The 23,344-nt window shown below is 43.5% G+C and overlaps 1 protein-coding gene across 3 annotated transcripts in view; it reads right to left on the minus strand.

Moving 5' to 3' along the window:
• The window catches only part of LOC122564684 (gastrula zinc finger protein XlCGF7.1-like), a 28,913-nt gene extending 5,934 nt beyond the window's left edge, over positions 1 to 22,979 (minus strand). Inside the window, exons 1-3 of one of the 3 annotated variants that reach the window (XM_043719781.1) lie at positions 22,270 to 22,979; positions 17,131 to 18,316; positions 9,748 to 11,414 (exon numbers count right to left, since the gene is read on the minus strand). In XM_043719781.1, coding sequence (XP_043575716.1) covers positions 17,140 to 18,033 — 894 coding nt within the window. In that variant the 5' untranslated portion in view covers positions 18,034 to 18,316; positions 22,270 to 22,979 and the 3' untranslated portion in view covers positions 9,748 to 11,414; positions 17,131 to 17,139. Of the gene's footprint in view, positions 1 to 9,747; positions 11,415 to 15,587; positions 18,317 to 22,269 lie in introns of those variants that run through there. The other 2 variants (XM_043719782.1, XM_043719780.1) reach the window with 2 other exon arrangements.
• Between the last annotated feature and the right edge of the window lie 365 nt (positions 22,980 to 23,344).

The following is a 23,344-nucleotide window of genomic DNA, read 5'->3' on the forward strand; positions in this document are numbered from 1 at the left end:
TACCAACCAATGACCTTACGACTTTTCCTGTGAAGTCACTTTTTTGGCATTGTTTCTGATCCCTAAGTCTCCTTCAATACTGGCTCCTTTCTGCCTCTGTCTAGTGTCCCAAGTAAGTGAGTTAGGCCTCAAACCTCAGAGTCGATTTTTTTTGTAAATATATTTATTAGCACATTTTTTTAACTTTACAAACATATAAAATTATTGAAAAATACAATCAATAACAAATATCAGTATAATAAAAAAAATACAAGTTATAATACAACTACTGTCTACTAACTATTAACTTACCCTATAATACAAAACAAACCCTAATACTGTGCAAGTCAACACCAAAAAAAAGAAAGAAAAGCCAAAATAACCCCAAAAAATCACAAAATACAGAACAGCTATGCTCGGCGCAAAGCTCCCAAACAAAGGAACGAGGGCGTGGTATATATACCCATTTTATTAACTCAGGAGAGCCCCTTCCAGGGCCCAGGGCTTGACAAATCTAATCATCTTGGTTAAACAAATTTCCTAGTTAAGATAACTGACAAATCTATATCCAAATAACTCAAGTAGGGCTGCCATGTCTTATAAAAATGTTCTGTTGTGTGGTGCACCATGTTTGTGGAAAAGTCCAAGGGAATGTGCTCCATAATTAATGTCTGCCATCCCAGCAAGCCCAGCGGGTTCTCAGACACTCTGGTCATCAGAATATTCTTCCGTGCACAGTATGCAAGAACATTAAATAGTTTCTTCCCATGCCCGTCTAAAGATGGTAAATTTGGTAGACCGAAGAGGAGAGATATTGGGTCTACTTTGACTTCAGTCCTCAATAGCTGAAAATGTGTTGCTGGAAAAGCGCAGCAGGTCAGGAGCATCCAAGGAACAGGAGAATCGACGTTTCGGGCATAAGCCCTTCTTCAGGAATGAGGACTATTCAATCCTTAATACCCGTCCTATCTCTCCCGCTACAGCACTTCAATAAACACAGAGTCTGTGGCATGTCCCGAAGCAATGGGTAAGAGAACCTACACTTATTTTACACTTGGGGCACACTGAAGATGCACATTTTTTAAACTTCGCCAGGCGGTCTAGTGCCAGATGAGCCCTGTGCAGAACTTTTAACTGTGTAACACACGTCCTATTACAGATTGAGATCTTTCAAGTATTCACCCATATGTTCTCCTATGTTTCAGAGGAGATCTCCATTCCCAGCTCTTACTCCCAGACCTCACATAACCAGTTAATATCCTGCCAGGCCCTGCCATCCGCAGGTGATGGAGGGCACTAGTCAAAAGGGAGCTTGTGGAACGTAGCAACAACCTCCCTGTATCGGGCTTATAGGGCTTAGTGAGAAACATAGTCTTCTTCTGGATGAAACCCCTAACCTGAAAAAAACAGATAAGATGTCTGCTGGACAACCAATATTTGCAGCTCAGTTGCTCAAAAGACATCATAACCTCCCCCTCAAACAAGTCTGCCAAACTAGAAACTCCTCTTGCTAACTATAGTTTGAACCCTGAGTCCATCATTCCTGGTTGGAACCCTGGCATGCCAACTATAGGCGTAAACAACCCTCACTCTGATGCATCACCCTCCATGCCTTGACTGTACTAATGACAATGGGGTTCCGGCAATTGTCCATAACTGTCCTCATCCATGAACAACAGGCTAATAAGAGGGCACTTTGCCTGGGAGGCCTCAATATCCAGCCATATTGAGTTTGGATCATTACCTACCCAATTACAGACAAAGGACAGCAGGGAACTCAATTGATACCTCCAGATGTCTGGGAAATCAACTCCTCCCACTCATTGAGGCAACTGCAATTTAGTAAGTTTGATGAGTGGCTGCCCACGATGCCAGACAAAGGAACCAAACCATCCCATAAGCTTCCGCAGCATTAACCTGGGAAATATTAGACAGGGGAATACGCATGGGATAAAGCAACGAGGAAGAACATTCATCTTCATAGAGTCATAGAGATGTACAGCATGGAAACAGACCCTTCGGTCCAACCCGGCCATGCCGAGCAGATATCCCAACCCAATCTAGTCCCACCTGCCAGCGCCTGGCCCATATCCTTCCAAACCCATCCTATTCATATACCATCCAAATGCCTCTTAAATGAGAGATATTCGGCCCATCCATGAAATTGGAAGTCCCTCCTATCTCTGGAGATCTCACCTAATATTGTCGAGCAAGTGATCAAAGTTAGTCCCAAATAACAGATCAAACTTAGGGATCACCAACCCCTGAATCGATTGTTGCTGACAAACTTGAACCATATTCAGCAACCTTCTAATATTATTAGAGAATCTACAACTCCTTATAAAGCCTCTTTAGTAATATGGGGCAATACCCTTTCCAATCTCAGCGCCACGATCTTGGATAGAATCTTGAAATGTAAATTTAATAGAGAGATGGGCTTGTATGAGGCACAATCCTCAGGAATGTTCTCTCCATAATGCCCCCTTGACAGTTCAGGAAATACAGGAGGCAGCTAGGCAACCTCAGAGTGGGAAAGCACCTAGCCACGATGGTCTCCCAGGTGAGTTTTATAAGGAGTTTATTGGAATTCTGTCAGGGCTGATGTTGGAGATGTACAATCACTCCCATATGCATGAACACATACCACCATCTTTGAGAGAAGCTAATATTTCCTTAATTCTTAAGAATGTTCCTGAGGATTGTGCCTCATACAAACCCATCTCTCTATTAAATTTACATTTCAAGATTCTATCCAAGATGGTGGCGCTGAGATTGGAAAGGGTATTGCTCCATATTACTAAAGAGGCTTTATAAGGAGTTGGAGATTCTCTAATAATATTAGAAGGTTGCTGAATATAGTTCAAGTTTGTCAGCAACGATCGATTCAGGGGTTGGTGATTTCCTTAGATGCAGAGAAAGCATTTGACCAGTTGGAATGGCCTCTGGGACACCCGGACCAACCAACCCAACCACCCCGTGGCTCAACACTTCAACTCCCCCTCCCACTCCACCAAGGACATGTAGGTCCTTGGACTCTTCCATCGCCAGACCATGGCAACACGACGGTTGGAGGAAGAGCGCCTCATCTTCCGCCTAGGAACCCTCCAACCACAAGGGATGAACTCAGATTTGACCTCTCCGCCCCCACCCCACTCCGGCCTATCACCCTCACCTTGACCTCCCTCCACCTATCGCATTTCCAATGCCCCTCCCCCAAGTCCCTCCTCCCTACCTTTTACCTTAGCCTGCTCATTCCTGAAGAAGGGCTTATGCCCAAAACGTCGATTCTCCTGTTCCTTGGATGCTGCCTGACCTGCTGCGCTTTTCCAGCAACACATTTTCAGCATTATGGAGAGAGACCTGTTCTAAGGTTACCCCTGGGAGGTCAAAGTACTTAAAAAGGTCTCAATTTTAGCCCTTCTGTCCTCGCAACCTTCAGACCGATACAATTCAGAGGAAAAGCTCCGAAAAGCCTAATTAATCTTTTTAACATTGTATGTAAGGACCCCGACGCTGTCTCTTACTGCAGTAATGGATTGGGGAGCACGCTATTTCCTAGTCAGGTATGCTAAATATTTCCCTGGCCTATCCCCATATTCAAACAGCCTTTGTCTAGCAAAACCGAGCTCTTTCTTTGTGTTTTGGGTCAGTATTGAATTCAAAGCAGCCCGGAGGGCCATGATCAGCTGTAGCTTAGTCACCAAAGACCGTGCAAAGTGTGCTGCCTCAGCGGCTTTCAACCGTGTCTCAAGTAGATGCTGTTCATCCTTCTGTCATTTCCAGCTAGCCAAATAGGAAATAGCTGATCCCCTAGCAAAGGCCTCAGCAGTCTTCCATAGCATAGACGGACCACTACCCATGTCTGAGTTGATAGTCAAGAATTCCTGAAACTCCTTCAAAACGTATTCCATAAATTTGGAATCCTTAGGAGAAAAGGATCCAAACACCAGTGCCGCAAACCTAGCCCCTCACTCTTAGCCTTAACCTCCAAATATACTGCGCGTGGTCAGAGATAGCTACATTCCCAATTTTACAACCCATAATCGAATCCAGAAGGGCCGAGGGAGCCAGAAAGAGGCCAATTCTCGTGTGACATTTATGTGGATTTGAAAAAAAGGTGAAGTCTCAGCAGGTAGAGTGAAGACATCTCCAAATATCCACCAGCCCCAACTCCTCACATAAGTGAACCACTTGCTTGGCCTGTAAAGAAATAGTTGGGGGCCCACAAGGCATCCTGTCCACTTCAGATCCAAAAGACAATTAAAATCCCCCCCCCCATAATAATGTGCTGTGTTCCATAAGCACTCAACTTAGAGAAAGCACTAATCAAAAATTTGAGGGGATGCACCAGAGAACAGTAGACATTTAAAATGCCATATTCCTCCCCATGTATCAGGGCTTTAAGTATCACAAACCATCCGTGCTCATCTTTCACCTGCTCTAATAATGTGAACGGAAGATTTTTCTGGATAAGTATCATCACTCCCCTACTTTTAATAGTAAAGGATGAAAAGAATACCTGGTCATAACCCCCCTGTTGTAATTTCAGGCGTTCCCCATCATCAAGATGGGTTTCCTGCAACAAAGCGATATCAACCCTTTCCCTCTTAAGGCTAGAAAGCACTTTTTCCCTTTTAACAGACGAATGACTTCCCTTAATGTTCCAAGTGCACCATTTAGTAAGACACTTAGCCATATCCCTTTCAGAGACCCTTGAACCCCTCAGAGGGAGAACCCTACTTACAAAGCACTGAGCATGAGTAAATAAAGACTCATAGAGACAAAGAATTATATATACAAAAACTACTCTATCATAACGATAAACAACTATTACTACCAAAAGACTACAAAGTAAACCAACAATAAAACCTTGAATATAAGATTCTTCCCCTGCCCATAGGGGGAACTCACCCTACCAATCCCCTCCTTCACAGCTCCTTCAAACCCAGACTGTGCCTCAGCCTTAGGCCAGAAAAAATACAAGGAAATGATCCTTAAATCAACAGAAAAAAGACAAAGTCAGGATGAGACTCCACCCGTCCTTGGCTTCATGTCACCCTAACTTGTGACTAAAAGAGAAACAGAACAAACAAAAAAAAGGGGAGAGACAACAAAGAACATCCACAAAATTTCCCAACAGAAAATCCAGTTATTAAAAAAAAGGAACAACTTATTCCAAGGCCTTTTCCCCCTTTCCAAAAAGGAAAGTATTCGGGAGAAAGAAATGAAGAAAAAAAGGAAATACATGGGGAAAGATAGAAAAGTGAACAAACATTAACCATATTCTTCAGGCCAATCTGTCTATTTTGAAGTGTCCACAAAGTTTTTAGCTTTATTCGCTGAGTCAAATGTATAAACTGAGTCCTCGTGGCTGAAATGGAGCACTGTGGGGTATCTCATGGAGTACTGGATGCCCAGGTTCCTCAGCCTCTTTTTAACTTCCTCTTTCGAATTACAGCTGCAGAGAAATCCTGGAAAAGCATGATTTTTTGACTTCTTGTACAGCAGCGCCTGCTGATCTTTTCCCAGGGATCTGGAAGCTTCTATGACTTTTTGCTTGTCCTTATATGAGTGGAAGTGCACTAGGACCGAGTGGGGACGCTGCACTGGGCCTGACCTGTGCACTGTTACCCGATAAGCCCTTTCAACCTGTAGCCTGCTGGATTCGATGTGAAGGCCCAAAAACTTCAGCAGCCAGCTTTCAAAGAAGCTGACTGGCTGCACACCTTCCTCACCTTCAGGGAGACCGACAATTCGGAGATTTATCCTCCAACCTCAATTTTCGAGGCCATCGATATGGTTTTGCAAGGCCCGCACCTCTCACTCAAGCACCTGGATCCAACTGGATTAGGACTCCATCGCAGCTTCCGAGGCCTTAGTTTGACCCTCCACCTCCTTCAGCCTCTCTCCGACGCCCTGGATCTCCTGCTCATGCTTCTACAGCATGGATGCAGTAGGTTGGATCTGGGCACAAATCTCCCCACGGATCTCCTCAATCACCACCCCAACCTTCAAGGTAAGTCTCTCCATTGCCGCAGCCAATTCCTGAGAGTCTATCAGGTCGCCGGGGGGGTTCAGGAGAGACTGCTGCTGCTGCAGTCTCAGAGTAAATTTTTAATTCTTGCTCAGTCTCTACCCTGGCCTTACATCTTATGCCTCAAATTCCTGTACACTTCACTTGGATATGACCGAACGTGAGTCCTCACCAATGACAGAAAATGAAGGATAGATCACCTCCATCATCAAATGCAGATGCACCCCTATGCAACAAAACAGTGCCTTAATGTAAGATAGAGTGGGTAGGAAGAATGTCTATTTTCCTCAGATCGTGCAGGGTTCTGGAACTCACTGCTTATATGCACTGCAGAGACAGAAAAAAACTGCAGATGCTGAAATGCAAGGTAGACAAGCAGGAGGCTGGAAGAGGAAGTCTTTTCTTTGGGGTGGGGACTCCAGAACTAGAGGGCATAGGTTTAGGGTGAGAGGAGCAAGATATAAAAGGGAGCGACGGGCAACTTCTTCACGCAGAAGGTTGTGGGTGTATGGAATGAGCTGCCAGAGAAAGTAGTGGTGGCTAGGACAATTGCAACATTTAAAAGGCTGGATGTATATGAATAGGAAGGGTTTAGAGGGATATGGGCCAATTTCTGGCAAATGGGACTAGGATATCTGGTTGGCATGGACATGTTGGACCAAAGGGTCTGTTTCCATGCTGTACATCTCCATGACTCTATGATTCTAACACAGCAAGCAGTAAGCCAGAAAGCATCAAGAGGTGGAGAAGATGTTTCGGGTGTAACCCAAAGAAGGATTACACCCATTGACTTCTCCACCTCCTGAAGCTGCCTGGCTTGCTGTGTTCTTCCAGCCTCCTGTATATATTGTCCTTGTTTTTTTTCAGGAGGTCATGAAGACACAGATTCTGAAAATTCTGGGGTTCCATGGGTTTTAGGTCCAATTTGATTATAGCTAACATATACTGCCTTGGGGTAAAGGCTTTCAAGTTTAAAAAAAAATCACTAGTACAATGAAATGGGAATGGCCAGTTCTCCCATATCAGCTTTCCCTCATTTGATTTGGTTTTTGATAGTTTGGCTATACAGTGAAAGTAGGCAAACAATTTGTACTATCATTGAAACTGTCACTGAAATGTAAGAACATAGAAGATAAGAGCAGGAGGAGGCCCATCGGCCCTTCAAGACTGCTCTGCCATTTAGCATGATCATAGCTCATTATCCAACTCAAGACCTTAATTCTGCTTTTCCCCATAACCTTTGGTTCACTACCTGATTCTATGATTCCCTATGAAATATGGTGGATGTGAGGACACTGAGCAAAGTTAATGGAGAGATACAGATTATTAGTTCATACTGGATTGAAGGGTGATAGAGAGTAGATGGTAAAATCCACTTGAAATTGAGATGAGCTCAGCCATTAACTGGTGCAGCAGGCTTGAAAGGCTGAATTGAATCTGCCTGCTGTCAATGCTTATCATATTAGGTGAAACGATGTGAAGCTGAACCTGAAAATCAACACCTTCCCTGAAGGAGATTTTGGAAAGAAGCAGATAATTGGACGGATTAGGATTCCAAATTTAGATAATGCAGAAGCATGCGGAAGATAGTGATTTATACTTTTAGATTGAGCAGAACATTCACAGCATCCAGAATAATCTGTTCTGAACATCTTTCTTGTACTTATAATAATGTCTTTAGTTAAATCCTATCCTTCTCTTGAACTGTCACTGGGGATTGAGGATGATTTTCTTTCACTACAGTGTTTTGAGTGAGATTAAATAGTTCAAAATAATGGATAAAAGCAAATTACTGCGGATGCTGGAACCTGAAACCAAAAGAGAAAATGCTTGAAAATCTCAGCAGGTCTGGCAGCATCTGTAAGGAGAGAAAAGAGCTGTTGTTTCGAGTCTAACTGACCAGCTTCAACAAAGGGTCAGTTAGACTCGAAACGTCAGCTCTTTTCTCTCCTTACAGATGCTGCCAGACCTGATTAAATAGTTCAACATGGGTTCCACAATCCCTGCGGAGGCAGGTGGTATTTGCTATGCACAGTTTTTCATTTGCTCCTCCACCTGTTAATACTTATTGTTCATCTGGGACTGATTTCAATGATGTTGCCCAGTGGATCAAAAATATGAGCAGCCAAAGATAGACCCTGAGAGGACACCCTACGAATCGGGTTTAGGAAACCATGAGGTGGTCAAATGGACAAGATGAGCACTGATAGAGCATAGCGAAGATAGGAGAGAATTAGAGAATGGAAAGAGTTGGGTTTCAAAGAAGAACTTTAGAGGCAGTTTGGCCTGGTGAACTTGGGGAAGGGAGGGACATCGCAGAGGTAACTGATCAGATGGTCCTCAAAGTCCATTAGCTCCTCACTTGTTAGCCTTGAGAATGGAGGAGATGGGAAAAGCCCTTCAACTTGGAATAGGAATGGACCATTCAGCCCCCGAACCTGCTCCACCATTCTATTGAATCATGGCTGATCATTTCTTTCCTGCAGTAGTCTCTCTTCCCATTATGTCAACCACCTCCAGGAATATATTGCTTTATGACTGAACATCCTCAATGAATGAGCTTCCATGAACCTGCCATGAATTCCAAATAGAATTCCATTAGAGTGAAAAGGTCCTCCTCACACTAGTTTTAAATAGAACATAGAACATTATAGTCCCTTATTCTGATACTATGGTCCCTGTTCTAGACTTAACAGCAAAGGGAGAACTCCAATTAACATACTGTAAGAATCTTTAAAGTTTCAATGAGATCACTGATCATTCTCCAAATGATATGACCCCAATTTATTGTAATGCGGCGCAAGCTAAAGGTTTGATAGATTGGATGATTTTATTTTGCAATTTAGTTAGGATGATGGTCAGTCACTGGATATATTCACATGAGGCTACCAATGTTCTTTCATTAAAACAACACAAGTTTATTGCACTAAAGAGAAAACAGACTGTGTGACAATTTTGAATGACCTTAACATAAACAGCTATTGGATCCATTTTCCTATAATATCCTTTTCAAATGCTCAACCTGAGTGAAGTATAGCTCGTCATTTTTTTTCTAATTGGTAATGTAATGCGGGTGTTGCTGGTTCTGCTAGCATTGATTGCCAAATGATAATTGTCCAGGAGATAGTGATGGGGAGCTGCATTCTTGAATGTTTGCTGTCTGTGGGGTGTCGGGGCACCCACAGTGCCATTAGGAACTGAGTTCTACAATCTTGACTCAGTGATGGTGAAAGGAGGTGATTTTGTTCCAAGTCACAGTGCAGTGCAGAGAAGTTACATTAAGTATTGTTCCCATGCATCTACTTTTTTTAATCAACATCATGAGAAGATTGTTTTAGAGGAGCCTTGGTGAATTACTGGCATGCATCTTAGAGATGGCACATACTTCTGTGACTGTGTATCAGTGATGAGGAAGTGCATGTTGAAGCTGATGCTTGTGTATTTTTGCATTTCACATACCTAAGCATTTTGTACAGGTCACCTTTATGTTTCCTCTGAGCTTCTGCAGAACACAATCAGAAATTCCCTACAGTGTGGAAACAGGCCATTTGGCCCAACAAGTTCACACCAACCCTCTGAAGAGTAAGCCACCCAAATTTACCCCTAATACACCTAACCTACACATCCCTGAACTCTCTGGCCAATTTACCTGAACTGTACATCTTTGGACTGTGGGAGGAAACCAGAGCATCAGAGCACATAGACACAGGGAGAATGTACAAACTCCACACAGTCGCTTGAGGTGGGAATTGAACCCAGGTCCCTGGTGGTGTGAGGCAACAGTGCTAACCACTGAGTCACCATCGATCTTCTCTTTTCCCTTTTGATCACTTTTGGGTCATGTTTTGTTATATTATAAATTTCTCCCGGTCCCCTGGTTTATCAGAGTGGTCATTGAATGTGTCCGAATAGCTGGAAGGGCAGGAGGATGGTTAAGTCTAAAAAGAGCAGTCTGACTAGTAGTCTGTTTCAGCATGAGACAGTGCAGGAGAGAAAGAGCTGATGTTGGGGACTCGGAGTGGAGTTTGTAACCGAGACTGAAGCAGCTCCTTTCATCTTTCTAGCGTTTCAGTGGAGCATATTTCTGCTTATCCAGTACTGGATGTCAGACATGTCATGAGTGTGAGGTGTGAGATTTAGAAGGAACTTTGAGGCAATAGTGTCCACATGCATTTCCGATCCTGGTCCTTCTAGACGGTGAAGGTTGAGAGTTTTGGACGTTCTGCCCAAGTCCTGGTCAGGTGTAAATACAGACAATCTCTCTACTTTGTCTCTGGCTCACTCACATCCCTCTTTGTTTCATCCCATGGAGACCAGAGTCTTGCGTGCGTTCAGTCTGGGATGACAGATTCCCTTCCTGATGGACGTTAGTGAACCAATCGTATTTTTACAATATTCCGGTAGTTTCCATGATGAATTTCTCTCAGTGCCAGCCCAACAAATTCCAATATTCATTCAGCTCAATGTCACAGCCATGGTGATTTTGTGGGTGTTCCTACACTCCCTTTTTTCTGTTTCAACACAGGTGCCAGAGGAGGAGGAATTTGAGTCAGAGGTAGCACGTCAGAATCTGATTGAGGATTCCAATTTATCACAATCAGAATGTAATTATAATATGAATGCAGAAAAGCACGGTTCACAGTGAAGAGAAATCTGCATATATTCTGTGGGTGGACAGGCTTTAGCTAATTATTTGGCCTGTCAAGATACAAGTGCAGTCACACCAGAGAAAGACCATGGAAATATGTTGACTGTGGGAGGGAATTCAGTGACCACTCTGAGCTAGAAATTCACTAACGCAGTCACACTTGGAGAGACCATGAGGATGCTGGGAATGTGATAAAGGATTCGGATCCCTGCCTGAGCTAGAGAACAGTCAGCACAGTCATAGTGGGGAGAGGCCATTCACATGTTGCAAGTGTTGGAAGGGATTTATTCGCTCTTCCCACCTCATGACCAACCAGTGGTTCACACTGGGGAGAGGCTTTTTAAATGCTTAGACTGCCTATAAACGTTATGGGGAACTGCTGTCCCATCAATATGTTCACACGGAGGATAGACCATTCAGATGAGAAAGGGTTCAAGGCATCATCTGAATTCACTGTACACCAGAGAATTCATGCTGGGGAGAGACCATTCATCTGCAGTTTGCAAGGGAAGGAATTTACCTTGGTCATCACACCTCGCAATACGCCAGCAAGTCCACACTGAGGAGGGACCTTGTAAATGCCCAGTCTTTAGGAAATGTTTTAAAAGCTGCAGGGAACTGATGCACCATTGACATGTTCATACTGATGAAAGACCATACAGGTGCTTTCACTGTGGGAATAGGTTCAAGCCATCATCTCATCGCTCTTCTCACCAGCAGATTCACACTGAGAAGAGACCATTCACCTGCTCCCTATATTAAAAAAAAGGATTAATTCAGTCATTCAAACTCAGTCTACACTAGTGAGTGCACGTTGAGGAGAGACATTTCAATTGTCCAATCTGTGTGGAATGCTTTAAAATTTTGCAGGATGTGGTGATCCATCAATGTATTCATACTGAGGACAGACATTTTAAATGCTTAGACTGTAGGAAGTGCTATAAGAGTTCAGACTATCTGATGATCCATCAGTGTGTTCACACACTCAGGAACCCTTTCAGATGCCCTCACTGTGGGACTGGGTTCAACAAATTATCCTATCTCATAATGCATCAGCAAGTTCATATTGGGAAGAGACTATTCACCTGCACCGAGTATGGGAAGGGATTCACTTGGATAGTCCTCCTGTTCAGTCACCAGCGAGTTCACACATAACTACAGAAAGTGGACTTTGCTATTTGTCACCTCCAGGACAGAAACATGTTCATTGATTTAGATTAGATTAGATTACAGTGTGGAAACAGGCCCTTCGGCCCAACAAGTCCACACCGACCCGCCGAAGCGAAACCCACCCCTACCCCTACATTTACCCCTTACCTAACACTACAGGCAATTTAGTATGGCCAATTCACCTGACCCTGCACATCTTTGGATGGTGGGAGGAAACCGGAGCACCCGGAAGAAACCCACGCAGACACGGGGAGAACGTGCAAACTCCACACAGTCAGTCGCCTGAGGTGGGAATTGAACCCGGGTCTCTGGCGCTGTGAGGCATGTGCCACCGTGCCGCCCACGGTTCATAAACTCCAGCTATTTGAGGTGTTAATATTCTGGATAAAAATAAAATAAATTAGTTTTGTAATTCAGTGCAGTGTGGCAAATATTTTTAATATCTCTCTGAACAATTTTAATTTGAAGGGCTGTCCCTCTCCTCTGTCTTCTCCATCCTCATCTTCAACAAGTGTGAGGATCTTATGGAGCTTCTTTCTCACTGAGATTGACACAATCTGATTGGCTGCCTTTACGGCTTTCCTCCCTTCCATTATCTCATTGGGTAAAATGGGACAGCACGGTGACTCAGTGGTTAGCACTGTGTCAGGGCCCCAGACTCAATTGCACACTTAGGCAACTGTGTGGAGTTTGCACTTTCTCCTATCTGTGTAGATTTCCTCCAGGTGCTCTGTTTTTTCACTCACAGTTCAATGACATGTAGGTTAGGTGGGATGGCCATGCTAAATTGTCCATAGTGTCTGAGGATGCAGAGGCTAGGTGTATTAGCCATGGTAAATGTGAAGTAGCAGGGATAGAGTGGGGGTTGATCTGGGATGTTGTTCAGAGGGTCATTGTACACTTGATGAGCCAAATTCCCAGCTTCCATACTGTACGGATTCTGCCTTTACAGGTGCTCCCTGGTTAAACCTTGGACTCACATCCTTTTCAAGCTGCTCTCTGATCTCCGATCTCCTTGTTTGCCCAATCAGAGCTCATCATGTCCATGAGACTTAGCTCATAGTAACTTAACTGTATTCCCACTAAACTGCTGACCATTCAAGTTCTCAATGTTAGCTGATATTGTTAATGATTCGCTTTTAATCTGTACACCCGCAGAATCCACATCAATGCCCATCATGGTTTAAAAAAATCCTTCATCCCACCGTCTGAGCAGACTACCGTTTGATCTTCTACCTCCCTTTCCTTTCCAAAGATCTTGAACTTGATCTCCCCGAATGATCATTGTGTTAGTTTTCATATATACACTGACAACACTCAGCTCACCTCACCACCATACCACGGTATTCTGGAGTAGTGTGGCCGGTTCTGGTTACCCCATATTTGAAGGATATTATTATGCTGGAGAAGGTTTAGAAGATATTTACTAGGATGATGCTTGGAATGCAGGGTTTGACTTATAAGAGAGGCTGGAAAAGTTGAAAGTTGAGAGGTAACCTTATAGAGGTTTACAAAATCATGAAGGGCATAGATAATGTGACTGGCAGGTGTCTTTTCCCTAAACTGGGTATTTCAAGGGGAGGAGGGGGGCTTACATTTAAGGTGAGAGGAGAAAGATTTAAGAAAGACAATAGAAAGTAATTTTTTGACATAAAGAGTGGTTTGTGAATGGAATGAATTTCCAGAGGAAGTGGTGGATGCGAGTACTGTTACAACATTCAAAAGACATTTGAATTAGAAATGTTTAGAGTGATATGGGCCAAGCACAGGCTGGTGGGATTAGTTTAGTTTGGGATTATGTATTGGCATGGTCTGGTTGGACAGAAGGGTCTGTTTCTGTGCTGTATACCCTCTATGACTCTTCAGACAGCAAACAAAAGCTCAATAATTCTAACCTCTGAAACAATTTCATCTCTGGCTGGACCCTGCAACTTGAAAGGTATAAGAGGAAGAAGAAAAAAATCTCTCAGTTTTCAAATCTTCTAACTCCCTCAGAAAGGATATGACAAAAGTGATGAGTGTTAGTGGAAGACTGAACTTAACAGGAGACAAATATTTCTCTTGGTTTGAGTTTTCTATGTGTAATCATCTTCTTCTTCTTCCTCTGAAAATGAAGTTTCTAAAATTCATCCCTATCAATCCTGGATGTAAACGCACATGAACTTTCTGCTTCCTGGTCATGGTCACGTACATACTCAATCTCTGTTCTGATGGCAACCATAATCCACGCCTCACCCACTTAGGTTTCTCAATGCCTTTCTCATGGTAAAAAAACAGGAACATCTCCAGAAATAATGATGCATTAATGATCTAACAAGTGAGAGGAGAAAAATTTAAAAAAGATATAAGAGGCATTTTATTTTTTACACAGAGGTGGAGAGCATGTGGAATGAACTTCCTAAGGAAGTGGTGGATGGGGTACAATTATAACATTTAAAAGACATTTGAATAAGTACATGAAGAGGAAGGTTTGTAGGAATATGGGCCAGGAGCAAGTAGATGAGACTTATTTAGTTTGGGAATCTGTTTGGAATGGACTGGTTGGATTAAAGGGTCTCTTTCCCTTCTGTATGACTCTCTGCCTATGAATATGATTAAATCAATGTGGCACTGGAAAAACACAGCAAGTCAGACAGCATCTGAGGAGCAAGAGAGAAAGCTTGCTATTTTACTCAATCTCAGAGGTGCCTCTAATAGGGATCAAAATCTTGGACTTCCCTCTCTGCAACAGTTCAGGAAGGCAGCTCACCATCACCTTCTCAATGGCAACTAGGGATGGGCAATAAATGCCGGTCCAACCAGCGATGCCCACATGCCACAAGTTGTGTTCAAATCATATTTGTCTTGGAAGTATGTCATTTCATGCCCAGACAGAGAGATTAAAAGGAAACGTGTAATTGCACTGGGGTTGGGACCGTTGCCAGGACTGGAAATTTTCAGCTACGAGGAAGATTGTGTTCCCTAAAACAGAGGAGACTGGAGGGGAGTTTTTTGTTTTTTCATACATGGCATATTGGCATTGCTGCTTGGGCCAGAATTTATTGCCCATTCCTAATTGCCCAGAGGGCAGTTAAGAGTCAACCACATTGCTGTGAATCTGGAGTCACATGTACACCACACCAGGTAAGGATAACAGTTTCTTTCCCTAAGGGACATTAGTGTACCAGAAGGGTATTTTTCTGACAATCAGCAATGGATTCATGGTCATTATTAGAGTCTTCAATTCTAGCTTATTTTTATTGATTTCAGAAACAGGATTTGAACTCACTTTCCCAGAATATCAGCTGAGTGTCTGGATAAATAGTCTCTTATAATACCACTAGCCCATTGCCACCCCTCTCGGGTGTACGCGATTGAGGTGTCCCAGCCTGAGAGAGTCCTGGTCAGAGTGGATGAGAAGGAGCTGCTTCCCTCAGTACAAAGGTCAGTTTAGTGGGGGTGGTTTGGGGGGGTGGAATGGTGGTTGAAGGACCAGAGGGAGAGGGCAGGGCCAAGTCATGGAATCATCATAAATTTCCCACAGTGTGGAAACAGGCCATTCGGCCCAACAACTGACCCTCCATAGAAGTTACCACCCACACCCACACCACATCCTTGTAACCCTACATTTCCCATGGCTAGTACACCTAACCAACATATCCCTGAACACTATGTGCAATTTAGCTAACTTGCATATCTTTGGACTGCGGGAGGAAACCGAAGCGCCTGGCAAAAACCCACAGACACAGGGAGATTGTGCGACTGTCTGTGTGGAGTTTGCACAAAGTTTGTGGTCTTCGATGCTGTGAGGCAACAGTGCCAACCACTGAGCCACAGTGTCATTGGATGTTAGTGTGCATGTGTAGAACTCACTGGGTGTCCCATCCTGGGATAGTGACGGGAACATGGTTCACATTAAAGTGGGGGAGAGGGCTGAATAAATGAGATGTTCCACTTTGGAGGAAATCAATGATGCCCTGATCAGGAAGAAAACCCTGAGGAGATGGTGGAGATGGTGGAGATGGGTTTAGATTTCAACCCAGGATGAGGGAGAGTGTGGTACCTAGTATACCAGACTTGGGGGAACAGGAGAGGAAAATTTATTCTGTAGAAACTAGAATGGTCTGTTTTGAATTTTTATCTTGTGCTGACACTGATGAATTTCGTAAACTGTTATCGGATTTTAGATGAAAAGTATTTGCAGATATCGAACACAAACTTAATTTCCTATCAAGATCCTTGATGCAGAACAGTCTCTTCTGCCTCATCAGGACCCACAATTTGAAACTCGACATTTCGGGCATAAGGACTTTATCAGGAATTGCCCGAAATGCCAACACTCCTGCTGTTCAGAGGCTGCCTGACCTGCTGTACTTTTCCAGCACCACACCTTTTGACTCTGACTCTCCAGCATCTGCAGCCCTCACTTTCTATCACAATTTGAGAGTCAGCCAAATATGGTCGCAGCTTTTTCTGTTCTTAATGATTATTCACATTTGCGACCATTTCCAGCAAGGTGTTACACATGTCATCATATCCCAGAGCCTCAGGTTTTTCCTGACATTTACAGCAAAGTACATTGCAGACACAGAGGAAACAATCACATATCATTGGAAAAGACAAGGGAGAGGTCATTAAGATGCCAACCTCTGTGCTCAAAGATCAGCCATTCAGAGAACTGGCCTGTTCAGTCACATGAAGACCACTGAGAGGAACATGTGAACCTGAGCAGATGCCAACCTTGAACTAAGGGACACTCAAAATCTGACTAATAGGAGAAGATCGTGAACCATAGCAATGACTGTGACTTTCTGAGCTTGTGCAGTTTTTCAGGACTGATTAAACTCAACAATATCCAAACTTCATCAATATGAATAGTGATCAATGAAGCTTTTATTGATATAGTTCACTGTTCTGCTTCATACTTCTTGATAACTTAATTTTGAAATGGATGTGCCGCTTTAATGAATGTGCAAGTCATCAAGAGTTAATAACACTTTCTAACTGGGAGTTGTTCATCAGTGGATTCTTTTCAACACTCAACTGTAGACTTTGCGCCAAGGGTCAATTTACAATAGAAGTAAAACTTCGTAAGTTTCTTTTGAGATCGAGTTCCACATGAGAGTTCTTTAATTAAGAGTAAGGATTAAAGGTGGCATTTCTTTTTTTAAAAAAAGGAATCTGAATCTTAAAAATCAGTGACATGCTGAGAAAATTTATCTCTGGACTGTTATAGCATTGTTAATGTCAGAGGAAACTATCTTAACACTGTTGAGTGTGATTGAATGCGATTCACAGCAACAATAACAGTAAATCCTACCTTCTGCATTCATTTATGAATTCGCTCGTGTGCTGCTAGGTTGAAGGACCTAGTGAATCGTTTCCCACATACAGAGCAAAAAAATGGTCTCTCTCCAGTGTGAACTCGCTGGTGAGCGAGGAGAGCAGATGAACGCCTAAAACACTTTCCACAGTAAGTGCAGCTGAATGGCTTCTCCCCATTGTGAATTTGCTCATGAGACTTGAGGGTTGATGATACAGTGAAACCCTTCCCACACACAGTGCAGATGAATGGTTTTTCCCCTGTGTGAATCCGCTGGTGAGCTATCAGATTGTGAGACTTTGTGAATATCTTCTCACAAACAGAGCAAATGAACAGCCCCTCCTTAGTGTGAACCCGCTGGTGGTCATTGAGGCTGTGTGAATGTTTGAACCTCTTATCACAGTGAGTGCAGCTGAATGGTTTCTCCTCAGAGTGAACACGTTGGTGAGTCACCAAATTGGATGACTTTGAGAATCCCTTCCCACACGTGGAGCAGGTGAACGGCTTCTCCCTAGTGTGAACTCGCTGGTGTTGACTGAGGTCGGACGAAGACCTGAACATCTTTTCACAGTGAGGACAACTGAAAGGCCTCTCCTCAGTGTGAATTCGCTGGTGTAACGTGAGAGAAGATGTCTGAGTAAATCCTTTCCCACACATGGGACAGATGCATGGCTTCTCCTCAGCATGAACACGCTGGTGTGAACAAAGGCCAGAAGGTCGTGCGAATCCCTTCCTGCACACAGAGCAGGTGAACGGCTTTTCCCCAGTGTGACTGCGTCGATGGATTTCCAACCGGGATGGGTAACTAAATCCTTTCCCACAGTCTTCACATTTCCATACTTTCTCCATGGTCTGGGTATCCTTGTTCTCTCCAGGGGAGATGATCAGTTGAAGCCACATCCAGACAAAAAATGTGTGTATGGTTTTCTCCACTGTGAGCGTAGTGATATTTTTCAGAGTATGTAACTGGTTAAAGCTCTTTCCACGGTCAGTTCACTGGAACATTCTCACATGGGTGTGTGTGTGTGTGTATCCCTGTACTCTTCCAGTCTCACTGATGTTTGAAATCATTTTCCAGAGACAGAACACAGAAACATTTCTCCTTCCACATTCAGGGGCGCATGATATTCAGCTGTCTGTTTGGTTCAAGTCTCCCATCTGAAAATTCTTCCCCTCTAAAAACCTGTAAAAGGGAAAAGAAAGTCATCACTGTCAATACAGGATAGACATTCAGACAATTTAATTTCCCAGCATTTTGACCATATCCCTCTAAATCCTTCCCATTCATATAACCATCCAGACGCCTTGTAAATGTTGTGATGATATCCGTCTTCACCACTTGCTTTGGCAGCACATTCTGTACACGCACCACCCTCAGTGTGAAAAAGTTGCCCTTTGGGCCCTTTTGAAAACATTCCCCTCTCATCTTAAACCAATGCCCTCTAGTTCTGACTCCCCCATCCCAAGAAAAAGACCTTGTCTATTCACCCTTTCCATGCCTTTCATCATTTTATTAACCTCTATAACATCACCTCTCAGCCTCCGATGCTCCAGGGAAAACAGACTCAGTCTATTCAGCTTCTCCTTATAGCTCAATCTTTCCAATCTGGACAACATCCTTGTAATCTTTTCTGAATGGCTTGAAGTTTTACAACATCTTCCAAAAGCAAGGAGTCCAGAATTGCACACAATATTCCAAAAGTGGCTGACCCAATATCCTGTACAGGTGCAACATGACCTCCCAACTCCTATGCATTGGTTAATGCACTGACCAATAAAGGCAAGCATACCAAACACCGTCTTCACTATCCTGTCTTACTGCAACAATATTCTCAAGAACTATGAACCTGCTATCCAAGGTCTCTTTGGTCAGCAACACTCCTCAGTACCTTACCATTAAGCGTATAAGTCCTCCCCGATTTAGCTTTCCAAAATGCAGCACCTAACATTTATCTAAATTAAAATCTGGCTACCACCCCTCTAACCCATCTGATCAAGATCCCATTGTAATCTGAGGTAACCTTCTTCACTACCCACTATACCTCCAATTTTGGTGTCACCTGCAAACTTACTAACCACATCTCCTATGTTCACATCCAAATTATTTATATAAAAGATGAATAGCAGTGGACCCAGCACCAATTCTTGCAGGACACCACTGGTCACAGGTCTCCAGTATGAAACGCAACCATCCACAATCGCCCTTTGTCTTCTACCTTTGAGCCAATTCTGTATTCAAATGGCTAGTTCTCCCTGTATCCATGTGATCTAACCATCCTAACATGTCTATCATGAGGAACGTCGAATGCCTTACTGAAGTCCATACAGATCATGCCCACTGCTTTGCCCGCTTTGCTACTTCTTCAAAAAGCTCAGTCAAGATAAGGTAGACAGTGAAAGACTTTTTCCTAGGATGATGATGTCAGCTTGTACAAGGGGGCATAACTACAAATTGAGGGGTGATAGATTTAAGACAGATGTCAGAGGCAGGTTCTTTACGGAGAGAGTGGTAAGGGCGTGGATTGCCCTACCTGCTAATGTAGTCAACTCAGCCACATTAGGGAGATTTAAACAATCCTTAGATAAGCACATTGATGATTTTGGGATAGCGTAGGGGTACGAGCTGAGAATAGTTCACAGGCCGGCGCAACATTGAGGGCCGAAGGGCCTGTTCTGCGCTGTATTGTTCTATGTTCTCTATGTTCTATGTAAGTTAGTCAGACATGATATCCCATGCATTAAACCTTGTTGAGTACCGCTAATCAGTCCTTGCCTTTCCAAATACATGTAAATGCTGTCTCTCTCAGTTTCCTCCAAAAACGTTCCCACCACTGATGTCTGGGTTACTGGCCTGTTGTTCCCATGCTTTTCCTTACCACTTTTTTTCAATAGTGGCATGACATTAGCCAACCTCCAATCTTCTAGTACCTCACCTGTGGCTATCAATATTTCATTTTAAGTGCTGGCAATTTATCTCAGACTTTCTCCTTATCAATTTTAAACCCATTCAAGTGACTTTCTCCTATTTCACAATGGCTTGGGCAGCATGTTATTTCTTGGTAAAGACGGGTGCAAGAAATTCATTTAACTCTCAGCCTCCATGCAAGAGTCTACTTTTCAGCTCCAAAATCATCCCTACTCTTGATCATACCATGGTTTAACTATTTACATACCTATGGAAGGCTTTATGATTCTGTTTTGTATTGGCCAGCACCATTTTCACTATGGTTTTCAATTGTATGCCTTACTTGATATCAGTCATAAAAACATATTGATCTTATTTGTAATAATCAACACTTGATTTGCCACCTGGGGAGCTCTGGCTTTGTTGTCTTTCATTTTTAAGATAATAAACTTGTCTGTGCCTATAACATTTCATTTTTAAAGTTAGTCCGATGTCCAATTACCAGCTCACACACCTTTTACTCCAGATTATTTTCCACGAATCAATGAACTTGACTTTCCACCAGCTATTTTTTCTTACTTTAGATTCTTTAATATTCTTCCCTTGGAAGCCTAAACTACATGGTTCAATGACTAAAAACCTTAAAACATTCATATTGACACACTGATCACTCATTTTTAAAAAGGAAGACCCACACTGCCGTCTCTCTCATTAAACTGGTGGCATACCATTGTGGAATATTTTCCTGAACAAACTATTAGAACACTTGTATTTCACTGTTCATTGCACTGCCAGTATTACAGTCCTAGAGTCATAGAGATGTACAGCATGGAAACAGACCCTACAGTCCAACTTGTCCATGCTGACCAGATTTCCCAACCCAAAGACACCCGGGCGACTGACTGTGTGGAGTTTGCACGTTCTCCCCGTGTCTGCATGGGTTTCCTCCGGGTGCTCCGGTTTCCTCCCACAGTCCAAAGATGTGCAGGTCAGGTGAATTGGCCATGCTAAATTGGTACCACCCTCTGTATGAAAAAGTTGCCCCTTAGGTCTCTTTTATATCTTTCTCCTCTCACCCTAAACCTATGCTCTCTAGATCTGGACTCCCTGACCCCAGGGAAAAGACTTTGCCTACTTACCCTATCCATGCCCCTCATAATTTTGTAAACCTCTGTAAGGTCACCCCCCAACCTCCTACTCTCCAGGGAAAACAGCCCCAGCCTGTTCAGCCTCTCCCTGTAGCTCAAATCCTCCAATGCTAGCAACAGCCTTGTAAATCTTTTCTGAACCCTTTCACGTTTCATTTCTGATAGGAAGGAGATCAGAATTGCACACAATATTCCAAGAGTGGCCTAACCAATGTCCTGTACAGCCGCAACATGACCTCTCAACTCCTGTACTCTGACCAATAAAGGAAAGCATACCAAACACCTTCTTCACTATCCTATCTACTTGTGACTCCACTTTCAAGGAGCTATGAACCTGCACTCCAAGGTCTCTTTGTTTAGCAATACTGCCTAGGACCTTACCATTAAGTGTATAAGTCCTACTAAGATTTGCTTTCCCAAAATGCAGCACCTCGTATTTATCTGAATTAAACTCCATCTGCCACTTCTCAGCCCATTAGCACACCTGGTCAAGATCCTGTTGTAATCTGAGGTAACCCTCTTCGCTGTCCACTACACCTCCAATTTTGGTGTCATCTACAAACTTACCGACTGTACCTCTTATGCTCGCATCCAAATCATTTATGTAAATGACAAAAAAGTAGAGGACCCAGCACCGATCCTTGTGGCACTCCACTGGTCACAGGCCTCCAGTCTGAAAAACAACCCTCCACCACCACCCTCTACCTTCCACCTTTGAACCAGTATTGTAGTATAACTTTTCTAATTGTATTGATTGCAACACACTATTCCCTACACACCAGAACGTACAAAAAGAAAAATGCACAAGTGGCGTATTTCTCTTCCCATCATGCCCCGCGGTGGTGAATGTGCCCTATGCAAGACACAGGAAAGTGGTGCGCAGTCGCGGTCCCAGCCCGTGTCTGTGGCAGCCACTAAAGTGACAATGGCTGACACTGTCTTTTCTCATCTGCAGGTGGTAAGGATGCGGGGCAGTGGAAGGAGCTGGTGGAGGGACAGGAAGGGTTTATAAACACTTGTAAAATGTCTAAAACCTCGATGATCTTCCTTCAAGTCCCGGATTTGCGTCCTTGAGGCCTTTACCTGAGAAGACTTCCCGTTCAGTCCCCGCCATCTTGGATCCCAGTGAGCAAAGCGCATGCGTAATCAGGTTGGCAACGCGACTGGAAATAGGTGGGGCCGCAAATTGTCTGTTTCAAACTGGGTCCTAGTGCCTTGTTATTGTAACGCTGTGGTCAAACAAGTTTTTAACCATCATCACCCACTCTCAGGCTGCCGGTGATATTTTCAGCTGTTGAGAAATGGTCTTCTTTAATCAATGTGAGAGATTACATTCCCGTGTAGTTACCCGAAAAAGCTGCCCCTCAATATTTGGTAATAGTTTAGACCAGCACACAGAGTCTTAACTGTGTATTTTGGTGGTGGTGGCCTTGTAGGAGGGGGTAGAGTGAGTCAGAAGATTTTGTTTTAAACCTGCTCTTGGTTCAACAAGTAACATGTCGAGCTTGGGTGTACAGGGCCACTATGAAATAGAGAAAATAGGAACGGGGCAGGGCATTTAACCCTGCGAGCCTGCACCGCCGTTTAATGTTATCCTGGCTAATTATCCAATTCAGTATCCGCTTTGTCCCATAACCTTTGATCCTTTTAGCACCACCCTCCCCCCACCCCCCAAAACAATCCATTTCACTTTTGACGACTTGGTGGAAGGCAGGGGTGGATTTGAAGTCAAAGAGGGTGGCGCTAGAAAAGCACAGCAGGTCAGGCAGCATCCAAGGAGCAGAGAGTTGACGTTTCGGGCATATGTCCTTCATCAGGAGTGTGGCAGAATGAGAGATAAATGGTGCGAGTGGAGGGAAGGTAGGTGGGAAGGTGATAGATAGATGCAAGTGGGGAAATTGTGATAGGTTGTTGGGGAGGGTTGTGATCTTCTGTCCTGTGTTGATAGTGATGCTGACTCTGTCAACTCATTTTACAGGGAATAAGAACAAAATAATTTGGAAACAGAAAACCAAGGTGAAATATCACATCTGATTGATTCAGTAAATTCACTAAGACATCAAATCGCCCACTTTCTCTATTCTGTTCGTGGGAAAAAATATTTCAAACATTGTTCTAACTGGAGAAAAAAAAGGAGACACATCAACAAATGAGAGCG

The sequence above is a fragment of the Chiloscyllium plagiosum genome, chromosome 30 (assembly GCF_004010195.1).
Source record: "Chiloscyllium plagiosum isolate BGI_BamShark_2017 chromosome 30, ASM401019v2, whole genome shotgun sequence".
NCBI classification, from domain to species: Eukaryota; Metazoa; Chordata; class Chondrichthyes; order Orectolobiformes; family Hemiscylliidae; genus Chiloscyllium; species Chiloscyllium plagiosum.